We start from the raw sequence: 19,716 nt of genomic DNA, 5'->3' as shown, positions 1-19,716 counted from the left end.
CCGGGCCTTCCTGTGGGTCACCTACTCCGCATTTCGAGGGACCCTCCTCATTAGGCCGGGACATCAGGCTCCCCTTCCGGGACATCGTCTCCCCTGAGGTGTCGGATGGGGGGGTTACTGAACAGGGGGGGGTTAGCATGTCATCGGATGGTGAATGGTTTTAAGTTGGGGGTGGTTTGTTTTGCTGTGGGCATTTCAATGTTGTCACCCACCATGAGCCAGCGTGCTGGGAGGGGCAGGTAATGAATGAATGAATGAATGAATGAATGAATGAATGAATGAATGAATGAATGAATGAATGAAGGAAGGAAGGAAGGAAGGAAGGAAGGAAGGAAGGAAGGAAGGAAGGAAGGAAGGAAGGAAGGAAGGAAGGAAGGAAGGAAGGACAGACGGACGGACGGACGGACGGACGGACGGACAGACGGACGGACAAAGAGAATGAGGAGAATAATTTTCATCCGGTCCCCTTTTGGTGCTGCCTGTGTTTGTAGCCCCCCCCCCCAACTTCCTGTGGCAGGGAGTCCCCGTCTTCATGACCCTCTGACATCAGGGCAAATGAACCCCCATGCTCCATTTTAAACCTTTTAAAATCCGTTTCCGATTCTCCTTTCTCCCGCTGCAACTCACTCCTGATCCCCACCTCTTTGGGGAAAAGATTCCAGTTTTGCGTTCTCTGCTCAGGATCGTGGCTGAATCCCCCCTTGTCGTTCTGAACGAACGTTCATGTGCCGGCGGGACACAGCATCTCTCCTAGCTGGAGTCCCTTGGAGCAGGGGTGTGTGTGTGCCCCGGATCCCTCTCCCCCCCCCCCTTGTAACGTCTCAGAGGGGACCTACCCTGCCTCTTCCCCTCCCATCCCAGCCAACTCCCCACCTGGTATTCCCCGAAGCTCCGCAGGACTCCCAAATAGGCCGGGGAACACCCATTGGGAATGCCGCCACTCTGGCAGGACTCTGAGGCGCTTCCGTCCGTGTAGTCCACTTCGGGGATTGCAGAGAGCCGCTTGGAATACTGCAGAGGGGGAGGAAGGGAGGGGGAGCTCAGAAAGGAGAGAGCCCTGGGACCTCCCGCTAGGAAGGGGGCTGGCAGGGAAGCACCAAGGGAGTCTGGGACCATTTGAAACGGAGCAGGCCGTCTCCTCGCTGTCAAGCCACAATGCAGCGGCCGAGGAGCCAGGCAAACCTGCCGAAGCTCACACAGATCCGGCCTCTGCCCCACCACAGCCGAGCCCGGGGGGGCCGGGAGCCTACCCGGATCTTGTGCCTCTCCTTAAAGCCTTCCACGCTCTCCACGTCATCCTTGGGCTTCTTCTCCTTGGAGGCCGGCCCTGCCTGGAAGACGATCCGGGGAGGCGGTCTCTGTCGCAAGCTGTTCTCCCAGCCGGCGGTGCCACGCGTCCGTACCTGGGGGCCAAGGTGCAGGTGCAGGTGCAGGGGGCTCGTTCCAGAGCAAACAGGATGCAGAAATACCACCCCACCCCCCACCCCATTGAGGGTCCCCCAAGGGCCAACCTGCCGATGGGCAAAATCAACAACTGCACAGCCATGGACTTCTCTGCTGTGGCCCCACCAACCGTGTCCTAAGCCCACCAGCTCTGATGCCCAAAGCGAGATCCGCCCCGATCCCAGTTTCCGCTTCCAACCCCGGCCAGCCAAGCCCCTCTCTGGCAGGACCGAGCAGGCAAAGGTTTTTCTCCTTCCTCAGCGACCGCCGAGGTTCTTGGGATGCAGGCCTGGCTGGAAGGAATGGGAGGACACGCCGGGGGGGGCGGACGTCCAGCGAGGGTGGGGGGAGAACTTACCTCTTGCCCGTCCTTGGCCCCCGCAGTCGGGGAGGGGGCTTCCTTGGCCACTTGGTCTTTGCCACGCCGCTTGGACTTGCCCGGTTCTTTTGGTGGGTCGGTGTGGTCTGCAGAAATTAAAACGTGGTCTTAGAGGTGGAAGGTCGGCAGGGAGGCCTCGCAATCCCTCCCAGGCCAAGCCCAGAGAGGCAGATTTGCCCTTCGGTCCAGGTTCAGCTGCAGACGGCAGAAAGGCTGTCCCCCCCCCTCCACTCCCCCATCTTATCTTTCTTCAGTTGTCCAACGAGTGCTCAAGAGCCCTGCCGGAGAGCCCCTGAACCATCATGCCAGCCCTCCCAACCATCCCTCAGGCAGGAAAGGAAAGGCCAGGGGGCTTAGTGGTTAGAGCAGGCTGTCCCAACCAGGGTTTTGTGAAGCCCCGGGGTTTCCTGATGACCCTGGAAGAGCTTCCTGAATGGGTGGGAATTAATTTTTATATATATTTATTTGTTAAACATGTAGCCTTAAAGCCCGCTATAGGAGAAATAAGGTGGGCTCTAGTGGGGGTCTCCCACCGAGGGGAGGGGGAAGCTCCCCTTCCCTTATGGCTTCCCGGCCCAAGGGGGAAGGGCAACCAACCCCCCTCCCCCCACAGCTCTCCCAGAGGCGGCATGAGGGCTTCCCAGCCCAAGGGGGAAGAGCAGCCATGTCTCCCCACCAGATTTACTAGCAGGTTGGAGTAGCCAGGAGTGCAATGGCAGGGAGTTTGCCAGAGCACTCCTGGCAGGGCTGGCAGTGCAGGCCAAAGACCAGAGTGGGCGGGCCCTCTCCAATCTTCAGCACAATTGGGCCGAAGATCGGACAGGGCCCGCCCACTCTCCATCCATCTATCTCTTAGCTTTTTATATAAAACAGCGAAGCTGTTACAGATATGAACATATATGGGCATGTATACCTGCCCCCTACCAAAATGGCCAATGATGGGCCTGAAGGGGGTGGGAAGGGGAGGGGCCCCGGGTGGGCGTGTCCACAGCTCTGCTTCCCAACCATGTTCTGCGCGATCGCGCCACTTCTGGGGTTTCTTGGAGCATGAAGAATGTTTCAGGGGTTTCTCAACGGTTAAAAAGTTGGGAAAGGCAGGCTTAGAGTGATGTATTGCATCCAAGAGACCCGTGTTCAAATCCCACCTGAGCCACGGAAACTCACAGGCTGAATTTGGGCTATTCACATTCAGCCTAGCCTACCTGACAGGGTTGTTGTGAAGCAAAAATGGAAGGAAGACATAAGGGGTGAAAGGCAGTGGTTGAATTAAGTAACTCAGGGATAACCAGATAACCTTAAAGACTAGATGTCCAACATGTATAGACCAAGCGTATAGTAGAGGAGGCAGCCAGTGAGATTATAAACATGCAACTTATTCTCTATAAATCAGTGGTCCCCAACCTGCGGGCCGCGGCCCGGCACCGGGCCGCGAAGGCCATGGCACCGGGCCGCAGCTCCCTCTCCCCGCCCCCCCCCCGCAGTAAAAAACCTCCCAGGCTGCAAGCTTGCGGCCCGGGAAGCTACTTACTGCGGGAGGGCGGGGAGAGGGAAGCAGGGCGGGGCTGCGCCCATGCAGGCCGCGCCCACACGGCCCGATCCGCGGGCGCGGCCCGATCCACGGGCGTGGCTTGATGCGCGGCCCGCGGGCGCGGCCAGAAGCGTGGGCGTGGCCCGCGCGGGTGCGGTCCCCGTGGGCGCGGCCCAATGCCCTGCCGGTCCCCAGCCTAATAAAGGTTGGGGACCACTGCTATAAATAATAACAAGATCAATAAAAATGCAACTGATAAAAGACAAGATCAGGTGGAGCGTAATTCTCAGGGGAGGGAAGCGCCCCCTGCTGGCAGGCAAGACCCTTCTCAAGACCCAGAAGAAGGAGGGAGAAGGGAGAGAGGAAGAGGAGGAAGAGGAGGAGGACGTGAGATTTTTGTATCTTGCTTTTTACTGCCCGAAGGAGTCTCCAAGGGGCTCTCAGCCGCCTGCCCTCGTGTAAGAGAGTACCTGCGTCCTGATTCTTCTGCGGTCCTTCTGTAATGGGCTCTCCCTCGTCCTCCGTGGGATGCTCACAAATCCCGTTGACCATGACCGCCTTCTCTTCGTCCTCCATCGCCCCATTGAGGCACTTCTCCCTTTTCATCTTGGCCTGCAGGGTGGATTTTCAGAGAACACGGGTCACTTTTACAACCCGCTTGTCTTTCCAAGGTAATCTTCCCACGAGGAGAAAAAATATCCCCATGGCGGGGAGTTCCGCGGCTCCTCGGCCTTCTCTGCATGCCCCAATACCGGGGCGGACAATAGAAGAATGAGCAGAAGGAGAAAATGCTGAGGAGGGATGGCAAGAGACGTTTCCAGTCCAAGCAGGAAATATTACCCTGTTATCTGGTGGGCTTGGAACGAAGCCAAGAAACTCTGGATTCAAATTGATTCAATAATGCAGAAGATATTAAAGACTCATTTGCCAGTGAGACCTTTTTTTGGGGACTGCGGGACAAACAGCCGGCAAAAAGCCACGGAAATTTGTCCTCTGAACCGGAAAAATGGCAAAATTACCCACAGTAGAGGAGCGGTTAAAGGCGCTGGGGTTTGCAAAGATGGCTAAGCTCACTTCTTTGATAAGGGAAAAATCAATAACTAAATTTATTGCTAACCGGAAGCCCCTTCTTGACTTTCGGCATGTTGGGGGGGGGGATCTTGGGTTAGTCAACAGCAGCCAGAGTGAGCCGGTGGCACCTTAAAGACTAACAGATTCATGGGGAGAGGGCAGGAGAGAACGCACCGGCTCATCACATTTGGGGCCCTCCAAGTCACAACGGACGAACGGTGACCCCCCTTGGGATTTTCAGGGCAAGATACGTTCAGAGGGGGTCTGCCATTGCCCACCTCCCTGTAGCCACACGCAACCTGCCTTATTCCAAGCCAGAGTGATACTTGATCCCTATTCTGTGTCACAGTTGTGCAAGTGCATCCCACAAAATGCAAGCAAGATTAACCAAGCTGATCTCTGGAAAGATGGCCTCTCCATTTGCTCCATAAATCAGCAGATGAACCATCCTGCTTCCCATCCAGGTGAGGGGGGGAGTTGATCTCGAATCCAGACCTATCTCATTTCAAAACAAGGCACAGCCTTCTGCTGACCGGGGGTCAACCCCCTAGAGCTGTGCCAAACAGGGAGAAATTTCAGCGCCAAAGGATCCCCCCCTCCCTCCCTCCCTCCCTCCTCCCTCCCTCCAGGAAACAGCTGCCCCAGTCGCAGAATGCAGGCAAGCCCCGCCTGGCATCCCAGCTGCACGGCTCCTTCCTGCAAGAACCGCATCCCCTTCCCCGTTGCTAGGCTGGGCGCCACTGGGGGCCAAGCATCAGGACTGCGACGCCACAGCAAGAGAGAGAGAGGTGCCAACTCCGGGTTGGGAAATTAGGGGGGGGGGATTGGGGGCAGAAAGAGGCGCACCATCACCTTCCCTTCCTCTCCCCACCACAGGCGCCCTGTGAGATAGGTGGGAGTGAGAGAGCTCAGGGAGAACTGGCTGGTCCAAGGTCACTAGGTGGGCTTCAAGTGGAGGATCAAAGCCAGCTCTCTGGATTAAAAGCTAGACCAGTGGTTCTCCGCCTTCTTAATTCCTCAACCCTTTGATACAGTTCCTCATGGTGTGGTGACCCATGCCGATCTCGCTCTCTCGATCTACCCCGCAAGGCTGTTATGTGGATGGCAACGCCACCCCACCCCCCCGGCCAAGATGCTTGCCCTGCTGCGAAAGGGTCATGCAACTCCCAATGGGGTCCTGACCCCCAGGTTGACAACCACTGCGCTAGACTATTCATAACCTCCACATTTCTCATTTTTCCCCAGGCTCTAGAGATTGGTTGCCATTCCAGGAGAACCCCTGGCCTTCCCTGGAGGTTAACAAACAGAGGACCACTCAGTTGTAGGATAATCACACCTTCTTCCCTGGAGAAGAGCCTAATGCTGGGAGTGATGGAGGGCAAAAGAAGAAGGGGACGACAGAGAATGAGGTGGCTGGATGGAGTCACTGAAGCAGTTGGTGCAAACCTAAATGGACTCCGGGGAATGGGAGAAGACAGGAAGGCCTGGAGGATCATTGTCCATGGGGTCGCAATGGGTCGGACACGAACTGGACTTGTGCTTTCATTATTTTGGGGTACTGGCTGCTGAGCAAGTCCATCGAAATACCAATCCAACCTGTGTGGTTTCCAGCTGTTGTTTTGAATAAACAGTTCCATTGATCACAACTTATTTGGGACCCTCAGCTCTGTGTTTTGTTCCTTGGTTCCAAGAGAACTGGGTCCTGTTTGTGGACCACCCTTTCTCCAAAGGGCTCAGGACCCTCTGGGCCATGCCCCCCCCCCAAAGAACAAGGCATCCAAGTCCCCAGAGGAATTAAACTCTCTAGACCAGGGGTAGTCAAACTGCAGCCCTCCAGATGTCCATGGATTACAATTCCCATGAGCCCCTGCCAGCGAATGCTGGCAGGGGCTCATGGGAATTGTAGTCCATGGACATCTGGAAGGCTGCAGTTTGACTCTCCCTGCTCTAGTCTGGAGAGGAGCTGTCATTCCGGGAGAACCGAGGTCCCACCTGGACACTGGCATAGCAGTACAGCAGGGGGTGGCCAATCGGTGACTCTACAGAAGTCTGTGGACTACAAGTACCATGAGCCCCTGCCAATTGGTAATTGTAGTCAATGGACACCTGGAGAGCCACCGTTTGGCCACCCCTGCCATCGGATAGAGAGGCAAATAACATTCCATTAGGCTATCGTATTCCCTCCGGGTCTGTTTGCAAACCCTCAGCCTCAAAGGCAGACCAAGCGGCTTCCAAGCGCTAGTTAAAACAACATAAACCCGCCTTGTTAAAGACCAAGAAATGCCATAAAACGGACTTGCAGCAGCTGTAAAAGAAAGGTAAGTAATCCATGTCCCCCTGCTGTTCTCTGGGAAACTGCCCTACCTTACAAGAGTAGCGCGCAGACCGTGGTGATAGCCACTGCAAAAAACAGACATCTCACAATAGCAATGGATGGGGAAGAGATCAAATGCGCTTTCAAGAATTCATTTTTCTTGGATCACAAATTGATTAAAGTGGCGATTGCAGAATGGAAATAAAATGTCCAATTGCTCTGGGTTGGTCAGCAATGACGAGCTTGAACTGAACCATGGAGAAGCAAGGACATCAGCCTGACTCCCAAAGGTAGATCTATCGTATTTCCAGCAGCCACTTATGGCTGTGAGAGTTGGACGATGAAGAAATGGGACAAGAGAAGAATCTGAACTCTGGTGCCGGAGAAGGCTTCTGCAGGTTCCAGGGACAGCAAAAGTCACAAACAAGGAAATGCTACAGCGCACAAACCGTGGAAGGCAAAATCACAAAACTTTGGCCACATCATGCGACCCAACTCACTGGAGAGCGCCATTCTGCTAGGATTGGTCAGGGGGAAAGGAAACCAGGCATTGGTTGGGCACGGCCAGAACACTGCACAGCTGAGGGAGGTGCAGGTTCGGGGATGATGCCGGCTGTGCCATGGGATGGCCAAGGGTCGAACTCGACTGAATGGCTGACAACAACAAAAGGAGACAAGCAAGATTGGGGAGGGGGGGTAAACTTTCAAGAGTCCAGCCCCCAACACTTGTGACTCTTCGTAGCTCACGGATGGGGGAAGAGTGCCATGGTCAAGGCACGGCCGGTCGAGGGTGGCCCTGGTGGGGTTTTCTAGGCAACTGACCTTCGGAGGTGGTCGGCCCTTGCCTGGCTCCGCAGAGCAACCCTGGGCTTCCCTGGAGGTCTCCCATCCAAGTGCTAAGAAGGTCTGGCCAGTAAACCTGGAGACCATCCGCAGACCATGTATCTTGACTGTTCATTGCATGTGCAGTGAATAAGGCTCACGTTACATTTCATGCACACCAGGTTGAAAAACTCAGCATTCCTCCAGGTACCCACATTGGCTCCTTCTTACAAACAGAGGTACGTATGGATTCAGGCAGGGCACAGCAGGACAAAACTTGAGTCCAGGAGCAATTTGCACACAAAGATCTTACGCCTTGAATTCAGCGTTGTGGGTCTTCACCCACAAAGCTGAATTCAAGGGATAAGAACTTTGTGTGCAAACTTTATCCAGATGCTGTAAGAGCGTTCGCTGTAAATGTGTAAACGGGGCTTGCGTTTGGGCCCCCTCCCCCTGGAACCAAACTATTTCCTCTCGTCCACCAAGCCCCCCTCCCCCCACCCCAGCCAAGAAAGGAGGAAACTGTTGTGCTCCAGAGATAAGAGTGATGGGGCAGGCAATCTATTTCTCTCTCCCCCCACCCCACCCCCAGGCTTGCCATGAAAACTCCCATCTGTTGAGTCCTACAGGTTTCTCCTCTGGGTTTTCAAATTGTTAGCAGAGGCAGGGAGCAGATCCCAAAAAAGGGACCACGCACACCCAAACACATTACAAATATTGAGTCCAGGGGCACCCAAAGTTTTATTCAAAGAAGAAGAGTTGGGTTTTATACTCTGCTTTTCACTACAGCAGTTTGCAATCACCTTCCCTTTCTCTCCCCACAACAGACACCGTGGAAGGTTGGTGGAGTGGAGAGAGCTCTGAGAGAACTGCTCTGCAAGAACAGCTCTTAACAGAATTTCATTGTCTGATGAATCCTGCCTGCGCACAAAAGCTCACACCTTGATTAAAACTTTGTTGGTCTTAAAGGTGCCATTGGAGTCAAAATTCGCTCAGTACTAACAAGACTGTGACTAGTCCAAGGTCACCCAGCTGGCTGCATGTGGAGGACGAGTGGGGAATCAAACCCAGCTTCCAGCCGACAGAGAGGCTGATTCTGTGAAGGCTCAAGGGGGTGGCAGGTTAGTGGCTGAGCGATAGGGTTGTGAGTGTCCTGCCTAGTGCAGGGGGGTGGACTAGATGAATCAGGAGGCCCCTTCCAACTCTAGGATTCTAGGATTCCCCGGATTAGAGGCCGGCACTCTTAGCCACTCCACCAAACTGGCTCTCTGACAAAGCGTGCATTCACATAGAAGCTTCTACCTTGAACAAAACGTGGCCAGTCTTAAAAGGTATTCCTGGACTCAAACTTCGTTCTACCGCTTCAATACAACACAGCGACCCACTTGAATCACGCAAACAAACACACACACATATTGTGTGGCTCTGGAGACTGACAAACTGGGAGAGGCGTTCCACCAAGACAGCCATGCCAAATCCATCAACAGCTCAGAGGCCCCAAGGTGGAATTTCTTCTCCCACTCCAGGCTAGGAGAATTCAGCATCTGCAGCACCCGTTATGCACTATGGGGTGCCTGGTTTTGTTCCGGCTTTGTTACAGAATTTGGATTCTTGGAGGTGGGGGGGAATATTAATGTTTAAAAAAAAAAGATAGAACAGGATATAAAGGGCACAATGAAAGAAGGAAAGGCGATGTAGCAAATTGGGAGAGGTGTGTTTTTGGGAAATGGAGGGACTTCAGCAGCGTAGTATGCCAGAGAGCAGGGGTGGCCCGACTGTGACTCGCCAGATGGCCATAGACTACAATGCCCATGAGCCCCTGCCTCGCAGCAGGGGCTCATGGGTATTGTAGTCCATGGCCATCTGGCGAGCCCTGGAGGTTGGCAGCTCTAACCAGCCAGCGGTCTCCTTGTCCTAATCACATCCCACCCTTCGGGCTTGGCCTCCAGGGAGCCACAGATGAGGAAGACCTCAGAAATTCAAAGTGTGCCTCGTTGTTATTTCTACTTCCTTGACCTCCCTCTCAGTGAGGAGAACCCCCTAGTTTGGGGGAGGGGGGGAGAGGAATCTCTGCCCCTTGGTAGCTAAGCAGGTAAAAGGGTCACATTGGAGAAAACAGTTTCCAAAGTTACTTGGATAAGTAGCCAGGGACTGTGGTCTAGACCAGGGGTAGTCAACCTGTGGCCCTCCAGATGTCCATGGACTACAATTCCCATGAGCCCCTGCCAGCAAACGCTGGCAGGGGCTCATGGGAATTGTAGTCCATGGACATCTGGAGGGCCACAGGTTGACTACCCCTGGTCTAGACAGAGGCGGACAGCTGGCTGCATGGAGGATCCTCCTAGGACACCCAGCTCAGTTTAACTAGTCATATCAATACCGATACTAAGCTTCAGTTCTGGTCAGTTGGTCCCCGTTATCTACAATCCTAGTCCTATTTCATTGCTTATGAAAATGTCCCTTTGCCTCTCTCTGTGTAATCCGGCTGGAGTCCCAGTGAGACCAGAAATAAGGCAAATGCATTTTTTTTTAATGCAGTTTTTACAGTATGCACAAACAACACCAAGGGTGGCCAAATTGTTTCTCGACCTGCTGGTTTGCAAGGGCTCATGGGAACTGTAGTCCATGGACGTCTGGTGAGCCACAGTTTGGCCACCCCTGCTGTGAGTAATATCCATTTGGTGGGAGGGTGAAGCTAAGTGCAAGTCGCTTGCCCAAGACCAAGCAGTCGGTTTGACGGCAGAGACAGGTTTTCTTGCGTGGAAGAAAGAATTTCTAAGCCAACCAATCCACTGAGTGCGTTTTTATCCTAAACTCTGTACAAAGAGCCTGGGGCTGCAGACTTGCTTCTCCCTTCCTTATTATACCTCCACAACAAACCTTGGAAGAAGAAGAAGAAGAAGAAGAAGAAGAAGAAGAAGAAGAAGAAGAAGAAGAAGAAGAAGAAGAAGCTTACAGTCGCCATCCCTTCCTCTCCCCACAACAGACACCCTGTGAGGGAGGGGAGGCTGAGAGAGCCCTGAGATTACTGAAGAAGAAGAAGAGTTGGTTCTTAGATGCCGCTTTTCTCTACCCGAAGGAGGCTCAAAGCGGCTTACAGTCGCCTTCCCTTTCCTCTCCCCACAACAGACACCCTGTGGGGTGGGTGAGGCTGAGAGAGCCCTGATATCACTGCCCGGTCAGAACAGTTTTATCAGTGCCGTGGCAAGCCCAAGGTCACCCAGCTGGTTGCATGTGGGGGAGTGCAGAATCGAACCCGGCACGCCAGATTAGAAGTCCACACTCCTAACCACTACACCAAACTGGCATAAAGTTTGAGTCCAGGGTCACCTTTAAGGCCAACAAAGTTTTATTCTGGGGATAAGCCGGATATCTAAAAAAGTTTATCCCCTGAATCAAACTTTGTTGGTCTTAAAGGTGCCCCTGGACACAATCTTGGTCCCATAGCGTCTTTGTCCTGCATTCATAGAGTCATAGAATCATGGAAGGGGCCATACAGGCCATCTAGTCCAACCCCCTGCTCTATGCAGGATCAGCCCAAAGCATCCTAAAGCATTGTGCAGAGTATTGGACTAGATGGAGGTGCCCTCCGGTTCTATGAACATGAGTACAGTTGAGAAAAAGCTGCCTGAGGTCACCCAGTGAGCTTAATGTCAAACAGTAATGGTCAAGCGGCTGACCAGTGGGGAAACCCTCCATTTTAAATTCACAACCACCCTGTTAGGTAGGTGAGGCTGAGAGCGTGTGACTGGCTTAAGCTCCCCCAGTGAGCTTCCATGGCAGAGCTGGGATTCGAACCTGGGTCTCCCAGATCCTGGTCTGACGCCACCAGTGACCCAGCTCATCCTACTCCTGTGCGGGGATGAGGGCACCGTGCATCGGAATGGAAACAGGTGCTCTTGCAGGCAAGTATTTTTGGACATGCCCCACTGAGAAATTGGGGGGGGGGGGTCGCTACTCATTGGAAATTGGTTTTCTTGCTCTTTGGGGTTTTTTACTTGTCTTTTTTACGACTATGGATCTGATTGGCTGGATTGGCGATAAGAGCATCTGGGGAAAGGGCACACGATTTAAACAGCGCTAACGTTTTACATTTGTTTGTTTGTTTCTATCCCGCCCCTTTCCTGAGACTCGTGGCGGGTTGCATATAAAACAGATAAAATCCCCAATAAAACCGATCAACTCCCCTTAGAACAATCCCCATCTACCCTCCGCCCTCCTCAGCCAATCACAGCAAGGTGGGGGAGGAGGCGCCCCAGTTGCTCCTGACCCCAGCGGAAGAGATGGTTTGCAGGTCCTGCGTTCGAAGCACTTCACCGGCCACCTTAAGGACTAGCAACATTTGTGGCCCCTTCCAGAGCCCCTGCTAAAAGACCCTGCCCCAAATTCCATTGGACTTCAGGGTGCTCCATGACTCTTGCTGTTTCCACCAGCCAGTAATCCTTACAACAGCCTTGCTAGGTAGGACAGTATTACTATCTCTGGATATCACTGCCTGAGAGGAGGTGCCCAGCAGAAGGTTTTAACCACATGCCTCTTGGTTGATCTGTCTGCCACAGCACCAGATCCCTCATCCCCCCTCCCCCGTGTCACTCTTGGTAAAAGAACTCTCTGCATGCTCAGAAGCACAGGAGTCACACTCCAGCCTGAGCCCTGACACTGGAAACAAGGCCACGCCATTGTGCCCGATCCTTTAATGTGCACAACATTTTTAATGTGCCGGCACACGATTTTGCTTTCTGTGATTCCTGCCCCCTTCTTCACAGCCTCCCTTCTCGCCTGGAGCAACCTCATGGCTTCCCTGCCAGGGCCCTCTGCCGTTCGGGGAGAGGATGTGGGCAGACTCCCATCACCCTCCCGGCTCCCAAGCCCGGAAACGTCTGTTTTACAGCCTCAAACTCCCCTCTCCTCTTCCTGCCCTTCCTCCCAAATGGCTTGGGGGTCTCAGGCCGGCGGCTGGAAAGGGCCAGAGACACACGCAGAGACACAACCAAAGCGCAACTGAATCCAGTATCGCACACTTTGTCAGGCTGCCCCATCTTTAAAAACACTCGAAGTCACGTTTTTTTTCTTTTATCCTCCGCTTGTCTCCACCTGAAGGAGCCTCAATGCGGCTTCCCTTCCTCTCCCCGCCACAGACACCCTGTGAGGGACTCCGAGACCTCTGACAGGGCTGCTCGGTCAGAACAGCACCATCAGGACTGTGACAAGCCCAAGGTCCCCCAGCTGTCTGCATGAGGAGGAGTGCGCACAATGATGCGCACACGCCAAAACCTTGCTTGTGTCGTTTAAAGCAGCGGTAGTCAACCTGTGGTCCTCCAGATGTTCATGGACTACAATTTCCATGGGAATTGTAGTCCATGAACATCTGGAGGACCACAGGTTGACTACCTCTGGTTTAAAGGCAAGCTAGCTCCAAAGAAGGTAGTGGTGCGGAGCTGGCAGTTCATGCTCCGGAGCAGGGCCCCCAGCCCCTTTGACCCTGCAGCCCCCCTGACTTTGCAGGAGAGGAGAGGAGAGGAGCTGGTTTTTAATACCCTGCTTTTCACGACCCAGTGGCTTCCAAACCCGTCCCTTCCTCTTTCCGCAACAGACACCCTGCAGGGTAGGTGGGCCTGAGAGAGCTCTAAGAAAATTGTGACAAGCCCAAGGTCACCCAGCAAGCCTAAGTGGAAGAGGAATGAGGGACTCAAACCCAGTTCTCCAGGCTAACCAGTTAACCACTCTTAACCAATACACCACACTGGCCCAAGAAGCCAGAGGCCAAACGGAACTCGGACAGCAGCTCTTTAAAATCTCTTGGGTGTCGCAGTTAAGAGCAGCGGCCTCTAATCTGAAGAGCCGGGTTTGATTCCCCGCTCCTCCTCCACATGCAGGCAGCTGAGTGACCTTGGACTATCCCCAGTTCTCTCAGAGCTCTCTCAGCCCCACCTCCCTCACAGGGTATTCTCAGAGCTCTCTCAGACTCACCTCCCTTACAGGGTGTCTGTTGTGGGGAGAGGAAAGGGAAGGCGAATGGAAGCCGCTTTGAGTCTCCTTAACATAGTGAAAAACAGGCTATAAAAACCATCTAATCGTCTTCTTTCTACACTTCTTGTTCAAGATAATGGTGGTGGTAACTTTTAAATGCTGTGAACAGGCAAGCAGATACCCAATGGTCAATCACACTTTATTTTTTTTAAACTCTTGGTACGCAGCAGGGGAGGAAAAAGCAGGTACACCAAGTTGCATCTCTCAGCACCACTATGTCCAGAATCATAACAATGAGCACACAACTCCACAAGAAAAAGAGTTGTTTTTTATACCCTACTTTCATTGCCCGAAGGAGTCTCAAAGCGGCTTACAATTGCTTTCCCTCCCTCTCCCTACAACAGACGCCCTGGGATGTAGAAGGGGCCGAGAGAGCTCTGAGAGAACTGCTCTAGGAGAACAGCTCTAAAAGAACTGTTCCGCCAGAACAGCTCTAACAAAACTGGGACTGGGAAAAGATCCCCCAGCTGGCTGCATGTGGAGGAATCAAACCCGGCTCACCAGATTAGAAGCCGCCGCTCTTAACCACAACACCACCCCGGCTCTCCAAGATAAGCACCGTTTTTGCAACAAATCATATCTGCACAATCCCAGTTTGCCATGGGAAACTAAAGAAAGCAGAGCATAGGACTGCATGGGAAGATCTGCCACAGAAATGCCACAGGCCAAGGCACACCCCTGGATGGATGGATGGGTGGGTGGGTGGGTGGGTGAATGGATGGATGGAGGGAAGAACAGACACCTGCAAGCAACACCACGCCAGTCTTCAGGTGGGGCCTGGGGATCCCTCGGCATTCCAGCTCACCTCCAGGCCAGAGAGATCGGTTCCTCAGCAGCCCTGCCCTGGACAACCCAGGCTAGCAGATCTTGGAAGTGAAACAGGATGCCCCCTGCACAGTGCTTGGATGGGAGGCCCCATGGAATGCAAAGGCAGCCAGCAGCAAACTACCTCCTGGGACCTCCTGGCTACTGCAAACATGCCGGACAATAAACGGAAGGAGGTTTGTCTGCAGAAAAGGGCTGCTGCTCTGAAGAGGAACGGAGCTTTCCCTGACCCACGTGGGGAGGCCCTGGTGACTGAGGGCTGGGCTGAAGCGGGGGGGGGGGGGCTCCGGAAGGTGGGCTCTAAATCAGGTACCTTCACCTGAGAAAGACTCGTTGAAGCAGCTCCTGACAGACTTCTCTTTGCCACGCAGCAAGCCCTTTGATTTTACGCACGAGCGCATTCCTCACCATGATTTGGCCACTGAGGAAGGGCCCTCGGGGTTGGAGCATGTTGCTCTATTCCATGTGCAGTTAGAAATGGGATGCTTTTAAATTACCATGACTGTGTTTTTAATGGGCTGCATTAGTGCACTTTATGCAATAAACATTTGGCAATTTTTAAAATTATTCCTGCAGCTCAACCTTTGGGTCCCCAACTGCTTTGAAGAGCAGACTCGATGGCAGGGGTGTCCAGACTACAATTCCCATGAGCCCCTGCCAGCACAATGGTCCGTGGACATCTGGAGGGCCAGTCTGCCCAGCACCCTGCAGAGGTCCCCGTTACTCCCAGGCTTCGCCCCGAAATCTCCAGGATCCAACCGGGATCTGGCGATCTGACTCCCCCTTCTTCACCCTAAAATGGCAGCAACCAACACATTCGAGAGCCAAGCTCATCCCAATCTAGACATGAGCCGGAACGCCAGGGCAGTGAGCGAGTCACAAGCAGGGGTGGCCTGGCAGGCGCTCATGGGAATGGTAGTCCATGGACATCTGGAGAGCCACTTTGCCCACCCCCTGCCCCAAAGCAAGCCCCACAAACCGGAGTGAGGCTTGACTGACACCACGCAAAGGCTCTTGGGAAGCTCCTGCACTCCTCTGCCTTCCCAGAACTGGCATCTGGTGGATCATATAGACCGCTAAGCTTTCTGCACAATGAAGATGCCAAGTGGGGTCGCCAACTCTGGGAAACTGGGAAATTCCTGGACATTTGCAGGCAAAGGGCAGGCTCTGAGGAGGGCCCTCGGTGGACTAAGACACTATGGTCCACCTTCCAACGCCGATATTTTCTCTGTTGTGGGGAGATCAGTTTTAATACAAGGTCCCGCCAGGAGGTTGGCAACTCTAACCTCCTTGCCAAGAGCATCTGCCCAAGTGCAGAAGGCAGCCACCTCAGTGGCCTGCCACAAGTGCCCATTAATTTATGGTTGGGTCTTTTTGTTCCACTTTAGCATCCACTTAAAGGAGATGCACACTTGAATGGGCCTTCCTTTATTTTGCAAACACAGCCAAATTGGTGCCTCTCATATGGAGAACCAGATTCGATTCCCCACTCCTCCCCTATGGGCAGTCAGCTGGGTGGCCTTGGGCCTGGCCCAGCCTTGTTGGAGCTCTCTCAGCCCCACCAGACCCACAGGGTGTAGGGAGAAGAAGGGAGGGTGATTGGAAGCCGCTTTGAGATGCCTTCAGGTAGTGAAATGTGGGGTTCAAAAACAGCTCCCTCTCACACTCTTTTTCATTCATCTAACACAGGGGTAGTCAAACTGCGGCCCTCCAGATGTCCGTGGACTACAATTCCCAGGAGCCCCTGCCAGCAAATGCTGGCAGGAGCTTCTGGGAATTGTAGTCCATGGACATCTGGAAGGCTGCAGTTTGACTACCCCTGATCTAACACTTTTTAAAAACTCCACTCAGATGACTGAGGGACTAAGCAGGGTCCAAGTCCTCCTGCAGGAGCCAATGGGATGGTGGGATTGCAGCTGGTGAACCAAAATGAGAGCAAGGTAGGTACACGTTTTGCACCTTAGATCCAACAAGGTTTTCAGGCTATAAGCTTTCAGTGGACTTTGCATTGAAGGCTCCTACCCTGAAAATATTGCTGGTTTCGAAGGTGCCCCTGGACTCGAATCCAGCTCTTCTACTCCAGATCAACATGGCTCCCTTCTGAAACTGAACCGCAACAATGTTGTGAATTTCCTGCATTCTGCAGGAGGTTGGACTAGATGACCCTTGAGGTGCCTTCCAACTCTGATTCTACACATCTTGAGAATGCACCCAAAAGTGTAAAAAGACCAAAACAGATGAGAATGGGAGCCAGAGGCCTAATGACAAGCCTACATTTTATAACAGAAAAAGAGTTGACTTTTGTACCCCGTTTTCCACTACCCCAAGGAGGCTCAAAGCGGCTTCCAATCTCCTTCCCTTCCTCTCCCCACAACAGACCCCCTGTGAGGGAGGGGAGGCTGAGAGAGCCCTGAGAGAAACTGCTCAATGAGAACAGCACTATCAGGACTGTGACTGGCCCAAGGTCACCCAGCTGGCTGCATGTGGTGGAGGAGTGGGGAAACCAAACTAGAGGCCGCAGCTCTTAACCACAACACCACTCTGGCTCTCAGAGTCTAAAAAGTATATAATCCTGAGATGTAACCAACAGCAGGAAAGATGTGTCCAGCTCCAGGCACCTGTTTGAGGGACTATTTGGGGGAATTTCCCCCATATTTGTCAGTAACATCCGAGCACACTGAAGTCTGATTCTCATGACGTTCCTGGAGGCTGGTAGAGATAGGTTTGCATTCTGGATGTTTCTACAGAATGTATTTAAGCAGACGCTTCATTTATTTGTAATTTGATAAATGTTTTAGATACAATTTTAGGTACCGAGGAAGATTATGGTAGACTTTTTAAAAATCTGAGCATGCTTGATAATTCCAAAACATTTCAAAGGGTTTTTTTTGGGAAACGATTACTCCTTCCAGCGTGAGTCACGACTAGTTCCTTTTTGCAACAGGCCTGGGCTCTGCTGTTTGCTTGTTTTGAAATTTGAGTCCAATCAGGCCCTTTTAAGACCAGCAAAGTTTTATCCCAGGCGTGAGCTTTCCTGTGCAGGCACACTACCTCAGACCCTTGTTTGGAAAGTCCTTGCCTCTCGTGGTTTTTTCATATTTACCTACAGCCCATTTTGCTTCTGTGCTTACCTGGAGGTTGGCAGCCTTAACTGAGACTGATACATTCAAGTGGGTAGCCATGTTGGTCTGAAGTGGCATGACAAAATCAGAGTCCAGTGGCACCTTTAAGACCAACAAAGATTTATTCAAGGTGGGAGCTTCCGAGGGCATGCAGAGGAGCATTCTGTGCATGCACTCGGAAGCTCCCACCTTGAATAAATCTTGATTGGTCTTAAAGGTGCCACTAGACTCTGATTTTGAGATTGATTCATTTTGCCTATGCATATACCCATAGAAGGGCAGGGTTCAAGACATCTCAGACTGACCTTGGGCATTTCTTTCTTCTTTTTTTTTAGTGTATTTTGTTTCTCCAAATACTTAACTGGCCTGCGGGGGAGGGCTCTTGTAAAAACTGGGAGCGTAGGCCAGTAGGAACTCCTCTGCAAGCCCAAGGACAAATCTGGCCCTCTGCAAAGGTGTCTTCCCTCGCTTTGTGCAATGCTGAAGTCCAGGGGCACCTGGAAGACAACAAAGGACTCCTCGAAGTCCTAGCATCAAAGTGCAGGCAGCTTCTCCGAACAAGGACGGTTCAGCCTGGAATGGAACTTGGCCGGTCTTCAAGCTGCCCCTGGACTCAAGCCTTGTTCTGCTGCTTCAGGCTCACTTGACCAGCCCCTCCGACCGCTTGGATTAGATTAGATCCTTTGCAAGCCGGCAGAAAGTTCTCCTGGCGTCGGCTTTCTTGCATCTGCTGCTGCAGAGGAGGGGTCTTTCCCTGGAAGCCTTCAAGGTGAGGAGCCCGCCCCCGCCCCCACCCCAAGCGGGGGTCAAGTCCCGGCTGCCGCCTTGTGCGGGGGGGGGGTGTCCTACGGAGCACGTGGCCCTCCTCCCTGCCGGGCCAAATCTCCTGGGCCATTGTTCGAAGGAAGCCGGCCAATCCCCCCCCCACCCGCCGCCGGAGCAGCCCTGGACGGGGCGGAAGAGGCCGGAGCCGCTGCCTGCTGGCCGGGCAGTGCCATGCTGCCCACGAGGACAATGCATGGGCTTTGTCCCATCCCGAGGACCCTCTGCCACCGACTGGCCGCCCGGCCTTGGTCGAGCCCGTCTCTCGCTCGCTCGCTCGCTGCCTCGCTTTCCCCGCCGGAGAACGGCGACCCGGCCCGGCCGAGCGAGCGCTTGGGGAAGCCCGGAGAGGAGACCCCCTCCCGCCCCCAGCCCCGCGGCCGGAGCGCCGGAGAGATCGCGCGGCCAGGACCCCCCGACGCCAGCAGCGCTCCCTTCGCCGGCAAGCCTCTTGCGCGGCAGCCCGGCCGCCCCGGATCGCCTTGCGCGGACGACCCCTGCCCGCCCTGCCCTGCCCGCCCCAGCGCGGCGGGGGACCCTTGGACGGCGCTCCCCATCCGACGGCTCTCCTGCCCGGCTGCACCCTGCCCTGCCCAGCCCAGCCCTGACCCCTCGGCGCGGCTCCCGGGCGCTCACCTGGTGGGCGGCAGCGGCGACTGTATGCGGGGCAGCGCCTGGCCGGCGGCCCTCCAACTGTGCTGCTGCTGCTGCTGCTGCTGCTCCCCGCGGGGCTCCGCTCGGAAACTGACAAGCCGCGACCCACGGCGCCTCTCTCTCCCGCGGCCGCCTCGACCCGCCCCGCGACGCCCGCCTGCCTGCCTGCCCGCCCGGCTCGACGGCCCCTCCTCCGGGGCAGGGCTGGGCCAGGGGAGGGGAGGGGAGGGGAGGGCCCGCCTCTCCCGGGGCCGGTCCCAGGCCGATGGAGGCGGTGCCCAGGTGCCTGCCCGCCGGGCTGCGAGAGAGGCTCCTCCTCGGGACCCCCGGCCCACGCCCCAGGGGGAGGCAGGCGGCCAGGGCAGGAGGGCGGAAGCAGCCGCGGGGGCAGAGCAGCGCTTCTTGCCCATCCCCCACCCCACCCCACCCCCGGGGCCAGACTCACCTTTGGAGGCGGCGCTGGCAGGCACGCAGGCAGGCAGGCACACGGAAGAGGCAGGCCGGGGACAAAAGGGCCAGATTGGAAGGGACCTCTGTCTAGTCCAGCCCCCGCTGGATGCCTGCAGAAAACTCACAGCTGCCTGCCCACCCCCAGAGACCCCAAGTCCTTGCCCAGATGATGAGCCCCCCCCCCCCCCCAAATAAACCCTCAGAGTAGGCTGCCAGCTTGGCCTGGAAGAGATTTCCTTCTGGATCCCAAAGGGCC

The 19,716-nt window shown here is 54.5% G+C and overlaps 1 protein-coding gene across 1 annotated transcript in view; it reads right to left on the bottom strand.

Annotated features, from left to right (window-relative positions):
• Positions 1-19,190, bottom strand: part of DNMT3B (DNA methyltransferase 3 beta) — a 44,586-nt gene extending 25,396 nt beyond the window's left edge. Inside the window, exons 1-5 of the mRNA XM_077336080.1 lie at positions 18,993-19,190; positions 3,821-3,962; positions 1,802-1,908; positions 1,251-1,403; positions 874-1,011 (exon numbers count right to left, since the gene is read on the bottom strand). Coding sequence (XP_077192195.1) covers positions 874-1,011; positions 1,251-1,403; positions 1,802-1,908; positions 3,821-3,956 — 534 coding nt within the window. The 5' untranslated portion in view covers positions 3,957-3,962; positions 18,993-19,190. The remainder of the gene's footprint in view (positions 1-873; positions 1,012-1,250; positions 1,404-1,801; positions 1,909-3,820; positions 3,963-18,992) is intronic.
• Between the last annotated feature and the right edge of the window lie 526 nt (positions 19,191-19,716).

Source organism: Paroedura picta, chromosome 4 (assembly GCF_049243985.1).
Source record: "Paroedura picta isolate Pp20150507F chromosome 4, Ppicta_v3.0, whole genome shotgun sequence".
Classification (NCBI taxonomy): Eukaryota; Metazoa; Chordata; class Lepidosauria; order Squamata; family Gekkonidae; genus Paroedura; species Paroedura picta.
Note: the sequence above shows the minus strand (reverse complement) of the source record. Positions and strands in the feature narration are given on the sequence as shown.